Source organism: Charadrius vociferus, unplaced genomic scaffold (genome assembly GCF_000708025.1).
Source record: "Charadrius vociferus isolate BGI_N301 unplaced genomic scaffold, ASM70802v2 scaffold779, whole genome shotgun sequence".
Taxonomy (NCBI): Eukaryota; Metazoa; Chordata; class Aves; order Charadriiformes; family Charadriidae; genus Charadrius; species Charadrius vociferus.
This window is the reverse complement of record NW_009650166.1, coordinates 260,521-267,229: the sequence shown is the minus strand read 5'-3', so window position 1 is coordinate 267,229 and position 6,709 is coordinate 260,521. Positions and strand designations below refer to the sequence as shown.

General features: G+C 46.0%; 1 protein-coding gene across 1 annotated transcript in view; it reads left to right on the top strand.

The window, feature by feature from the left end:
* Positions 1 to 6,709, top strand: part of NSF (N-ethylmaleimide-sensitive factor) — a 70,329-nt gene that overhangs the window by 37,434 nt on the left and 26,186 nt on the right. The window contains 3 exon segments of the mRNA XM_009892410.1: positions 9 to 174; positions 717 to 791; positions 3,954 to 4,141. Of these exon segments, the coding sequence (XP_009890712.1) occupies positions 9 to 174; positions 717 to 791; positions 3,954 to 4,141 (429 nt within the window).

Genomic DNA, 6,709 nt, shown 5'->3' with positions numbered 1-6,709 from the left:
TCCGATAGCTTGGAGCAAACAGCGGTGTGCATATCATCATTTTTGATGAGATTGATGCAATCTGCAAGCAGAGAGGAAGCATGGCGGGTAGCACTGGAGTCCACGATACCGTTGTAAACCAGTTGCTGTCTAAAATTGATGGAGTTGAGCAGCTCAATAACATCCTAGTGATTGGTATGACGGTGCTTACTTTCTCTGTTACGGGGTCTGGTTGAAAACTGCTGATGTTTTGCTCACCGCAGGTCAGCTAAGTTGTCATTTCTGGTGTGGGGTCTGGTTAGACTAAGCCGATGCTATTTACCAAGCTTCAGTAGCAGATTTGAAGGGAGATGGTGCTGTAATGGGCTGATATTGCTGCTTTCAACAATCTCCTCCTTTAGCTTGTGATAACAAGTGTTTCGTAGCTTAAGAAAACTTGCAAGGTATGATATGCCCTGATGTATCGGCATAGGAAGGAGTGAGGCTTCTCTAGCTGTCTTGTCTTGCTGTTCCGATGCCAGGAGCCCCGCAGGTACGGTCACAGATACAGGTTTGATCCATATTGCCCCGACTCAACGTCAGGGCGGGACTTTTCCAATATTTCTGGAGATGGGTATCTTTTGTCTGTTTTCTTGAGACTCACTGAGGTATCTTTGCTCTATGGGTGGCGTTCGGGAGTTGGAGACCCACTTAGTAAGCTCGCATAATGCTTATTTTATTTTTAACTTTGAATTTAGGAATGACCAACAGACCTGACCTGATTGATGAGGCTCTGCTGAGACCGGGGAGGCTGGAGGTGAAAATGGAGATTGGTAAGCAAGCTAGCGTATCGCAATACGTAAGCTCACATGTATTACTATAGTCAAGCAAATATATTTTATAATGCGAACAATTAACCAGGATGGTATAGGTGCTAAACTTCATAGAATCATCGAATTGTCTGGGTTGGAAGGGACCTTTAAGATCATTGTGTCCAACCATCAACCCAACGCTGCCCAAACCACCACTACCCCACGTCCCTCAGCACCACCTCTGCCCCTCTGTTAAATCCCTCCAGGGATGGCGACTCCACCACTGCCCTGGGCAGCCTGTGCCAACGCTTGACAACCCTTTCCATGAAGACATTTTTCCTAATCTCCATCCTAAACCTCCCCCGGCACAACTTGAGGCCATTTCTTGTCCTATCACCTGTTCCTTGGGAGAAGAGACCGACCCCCGCCTTGCTACAACCTCTGCAGCTCCCTCCATAATATCACCTGTAAATCTAAGCAGCCAATTAAAATACCATTTTAGACTTAGCTACTGACAAAGCCATTGACCTGATACCAGTGTCTGTCCAGCAGAATGGACAGGTCTGGCAGGCAGGACCCTGACTCTCCTGCATGAATGGAAGGAGACAGGTAATGGCACCAGACTGTTCCGAGGTGGAAATTGCGGAGCTGTTGAGCTTGTAGAGTAGGCAAGCGCAGTGTGTGTGCAATTCGGGACTTGGAGGAAGCGCAGATCATCTTATTGGCATGAAGCGATAACGGTGACTTTCAGTGCAGGAGCTGCAGATGTTAAAGAGCATTGGCTACCGGCTTCTGAAATCAGCAGGTCCGGATTGCTTGTGTCAACAGGACTAATCGTGGGCTGGATAGCTGTGCTGGCCGTTTATTGTAGTGAGCTGGAAAAGAGCGCTCTCAGTAACTGAAAAGAGACTTTTGTAATTGGACACATCTGCCTGACACCAGTGCAATTCAAATAATGGAATACCTGATAATATAGGGTTTATTAAGAAATTAAGCCCAGATCATCTTAGATTCGTGAACACAAATCTCTGACTTTGCATTTGAGATCAGAAGTTGTATCAGTAAAGATCGTGGTGGAGTCTAAAGGGTGACCAGACTGTCGTGTTCTCTTCTGAGGTTAACAATTCACAGAACAAAGTTGGAATGCTCAGAGAATAGCCTGGGACTAATTAAAAGCTTAACGATCCTGTCTTGCAGTGAGAAACTCAAATTGGTTGAGATCCATGTTTAATTTAAAGATTGGAAATGCAGTTTCAGATGTGTAGTTTGGAAGAGTTCATAAAACATTTTCCCTTAACCTGCCACAAACATAGAGGTAACACAAAACATTTTCTGTGCTCTGAGCGGGGCACACCCAAAATTGTAAAGGTAAAAATTCTCAAACTGTAGTGAGTCACAAAAAAGGAACAGGCAAGGCCATGAGCATTGATATGGTCTGTTTTCTTTCAGTTGCAGAAAATGAGATGAAAAGCCATATGTTACGGTAGTCGAGCGGATGGAAAGGGTGTAATTGTGTACGCTGGTCTGAGCTGTGGGGAAACTCTTGAAATCTGATCTATCAGTGTGATCTTAAGAGCTCACGAGGAGTTTTTTGTCTTATCGTTAACGGGTAACGTCACTCTTTGAAAGAGCCAGAAACAGGCAAGAGTTTTTGTGATAGCTGAAAAGGGAAGATTTTAGGCAAAAGAAGGAATGAGGAAGTGAAGCTGATGACTACTGAGGCAGCCGCAGAGGTAACCCGGGCAGTGAGCTCATGCTCCAGAGTTGATGCTGTCCTTGAGTACTGTAGGAAAGGGTTTATATCAGGCGTTACTGTGCGTGTGGCTCAGGTAAGATGAGAAGATGAGAGATTCAACTGGAGCACTAGCTGTGGAGCACAGATGGTATGGATGGTTTCAAATATGCCGGAGACCTAAGAGACTAAGGCATTTGTCAGAAGCAGGAAAAAATATTGAAAGAGAGGGATGCGTGTTCTTGGCGTAATACACAAAAAAGGAAAATTGGGTAAAGAAGTTCAACCAGGCCAAGTGTGAGGTCCTGCACGTGGGTTGGGGCAATCCCATGCACAGATCCAGGCTAGGGGAAGAATGGCTGGAGAGCAGTCCTGAGGAGAAGGACTCGGGGGTGTTGGTGGATGAGGAGCTCAACATGAGCGGCAATGTGCAATCGTGGCCCAGAAGGCCAACCATATCCCAGGCTGCATCAGAAGTAGCATGGCCAGCAGGTTGGGGAAGTGATTCTGCCTCTCTGCTCCACTCTTGTGAGACCCCACCTGGAGTACTGCCTCCAGCTCGGGGGGTCCCAACATAGGAGAGACATGCAGCTGTTGGTGCGGGGCCAGAGGAGGCCCCGGAGATGCTGGGAGGGCTGGAGCCCCTCTGCTGGGAGGACAGGCTGGGAGAGTTGGGGTGGTTCAGCCTGGAGAAGAGAAGGCGAAAAAGGGGAGACCTCAGAGCCCCTTCCAGTGCCTAAAGGGGCTCCAGGAGAGCTGGGGAGGGACTCTGGATCAGGGAGGGGAGCCGTGGGACGAGGGGGAATGGTTTCAAACTGGAAGAGGGGAGATTGAGATGAGCTATTAGGAAGAAATTGTGTCCTGTGGGGGTGGTGATCCCCTGGGGCAGGTTGCCCCGAGAAGCTGTGGCTGCCCCATCCCTGGAGGTGTTCGAGGCCAGGTTGGACGGGGCTTGGAGCAACCTGGGCTGGTGGGGGGTGTCCCTGCCCAGGGCAGCAAAGGGTGGGCTAGATCTTTAAAATTCCCTTCCAACCCAAGCTATCCTATGAATTTATGATTCTGTGGTTATATTTTATGATTCTATGGTCATTGCAAGGTGGGAAGTGGGTTTAGGGATGCTGAAGGACTGCCCAGATTGCCTTTGTGTAAGGTGAATTCCTGGTATGAAAGCCTGAGAGCACCCAACTTGGAAACAACCCTGAGGAAAGAAACTAAACATTACACTTTTTCTCTCTAGTTTGGTGATGCTAACAGTGATTGGTGCTGCTAATCAATTAATGTAATTGAGTGTGCTCAAAAGAAAAGCATTGTCAGATATTCTACTTGTAAGAATTAATTGCTCATGGTGAGAAAGAGCCTTCGGAGGTGGAACCACGGAGGAGAGGGAGAGACTTTGCTGCAGTTGCTGTGCCGAGGCATGGAATGACATGTGTTCTTTTTAAAAATCTCAGGCTTGCCCGACGAGAAGGGTCGATTTCAGATTCTGCATATCCACACGGTACGGATGCGGGAACACCAGCTGCTGGCTGAAGACGTGGACATTGCAGAACTGGCAGTCGAGACTAAAAACTTCAGTGGTGCTGAATTAGAAGGTTTAGTTCGAGCTGCTCAATCTACTGCTATGAACAGACACATTAAGGTCAGTCCTGTCATCTCTCGCCGGGGCAAAAAAAGGGAAGACAGTTGTTTGAAGTCTTTTCTTGAATATTTACTTCCAAACGGGTAGTGGTGTCTCAGCATACCTTAGGAGATGAAATTCACATGGACACCACCTTGTCACTGTGCTTTTCTACACGGTTCGGAATTACCTCTTTCATCTCCTGACCTCCAAGTGGCTCTTGCATAGCTCAGGGGGAATGGAAGGTGATTGATTGTCAATGTATTTTGACTGAAAGTGAAAGAAAAGTTTTGTACTCAGTTTATGGATTGGACCCGGGAGACAAGAGGTGGAAATGAGACCAGCCAGTTGTATGGGAGGGATCTCTGCTGGAGCCCCTGCAGCTCAGCGTGTTCCTAAATGATCTGTAAAGAGGTGGGAAGAGCAAGGTTGCAAGCTCATAGCTGTTTTGTGGTCATAAAGGTGAAGGCCACCTATGGAAAACTGGAGAAGGCATTTGAAATAACGTGAGTACGCAAGATGTAGTCAGTGAATTTAAGTGTACACTGGGGATCATGAATTCAAAAAGGTGTAGGCAGTGATAGGGACTGACCTGACCATTGCCTGGGGTCAAGTTCTTGGAGTTACAATGATCTTGAAAAACTAGCTCAGTCCATATCAGTGAAAAAAGCAAACGCGACGTTAGAATCTACTAGGAGAGGTATACAGAGTAAAAGGGAGGCTGTGATTACGCCACGGACAAAATCTCCGGTATATTTGAATCTCTGCAGTCCTGGGACACCCACCTTGAATGTTGTGGAAAAACTAGGGTATGGAAAGGCAGCAGGGAAGGTCAGAGGTGTAGGAGGGTGTTCATTGGAAGAATGGTTAGACTGTGAGTTCTCAGCCTGAAAAAAACATGGTGAAGGGTTATGAGAAGTATGTGAAATCACGACTGGATTGGCATCGGTGAACGGGGAATGAGCGGTTACTCTTTGCTAAGACAAGAATGATACCAGCGGGGCCGTGCTCAAAGCAAAGAAAAGGAGATGTGCGTTGTGAGAAGAAGTATTTAAGCAGTGGAAGGAATCTTTTGCTCCAAGATGTGGCTGATGCTAAAATCTTGGTTGAATTCAGAAGGGGCTCGTACAATGTCTTCCATTTCAAATAAGAACTCACTGGATGATCATCTCAGTGAGTAGAGACTTGTAATGTTCTCGGCTCCCTCCGTTCCAGAGGAGCATTGCCTTGCTTTCCCAATGTTTGCTGATTGTGGGAGGTCAGTGTGTCGTTAAAGGAGTTAAGGACCATGAAATGTCAGGTTATATTAATCCAGATGCAAAACAGTATTCGATGGTGTTGAAATATGAGATGATTAGTTTGCGAAGGAGGAGGCTGAAAGACGCAGCGCCTTTGCTCTGGTGGCCAAGAATTGGTGTGAATTACTGCAGAGAAAAGCCTTTGACATCAGTTCCACAACACTGCTGTATTTTTAAGTAGAAAGTCTGTTCAGCCTCAAATATGAAGAAAGCAAATCATGTTTTCATTTAATCATAAGTCATTTGGTTGCTTAGACATTTATATCTTTTGGGAACTCTCTTTCTAAAGGAAAAATGGTTCTTCCTGCTCATTTTTCTTTTATAGCCATAATAATTGAAAAGTTACTAATTGTTTCCCATAGCAAAAAAAACCCCAGACATCAACAGTTTCTAATTTTCTTGTGTTCTGTCTCGAAAAAAAAAAATAAATCAGCACCTCTGGAGGTATTTTCATCCCTTCGCAAGCAAAACATTTTCCTTAAATAATTAATTTTGCTTAGAGTTGATGTTTTTTCAGCGCTTGAAGTTTGGGTGAGTTTGGGGACCATTAGTGTTTTGATATATTCCCTGTTGTGCCAAAATGTCACAGCAGGAGAAGAGAAAATGGCAATGCTTACATGTAAAAGAGCAGTCCCCTCCCTTAGGTTGGTACGTGATTGACATCTGAATAACATATCTATGTATATTCCAAATGTGGAGCGGCCACACTTCGTTTTTCTTTTCAAACACTTTGACGGAGTATTTTTGGATAATCTTACTGTTTATTCTGAAGGTGTCTTCAGCCAAATGATGCACTAAGGTATTTCATTCTCTCCTACAAGTACTGCAAAATATAAAATATACATCATAGGCCTGACCTAGTTTTCAGTAGCACCTACGAGAAGCAAGAGCGCAAATTGAAAATCAAGGGGCATTATTCTTCTGAATCATTTAAACCCTTCTAATAATCTCTCAAAGTTTGTGTGTGTGTGTGTGTGTGTGTGTTAAAAATTAAAACGTATAACTTGTTAAAGGCTAGAAAAGAAAGAAACCCCTCTGTTTGTAAGTATTCAAACAAGCACAAATCCAGGCTGGGCGGAGAATGGCTGGAGAGCAGCCCTGAGAAGAAGGACTCGGGGGTGTTGGTGGATGAGAAGCTCAACATGAGCCGGCAACGTGTGCTGGCAGCCCAGAAGGCCCCCCGCACCCCGGGCTGCATCCCCAGCAGCGTGGCCAGCAGGGCGAGGGGGGATTGTGCCCCTCTGCTGCGCTCTGCTCTGGGGAGACCCCCCTGCAGTGCTGCCTCCAGCTC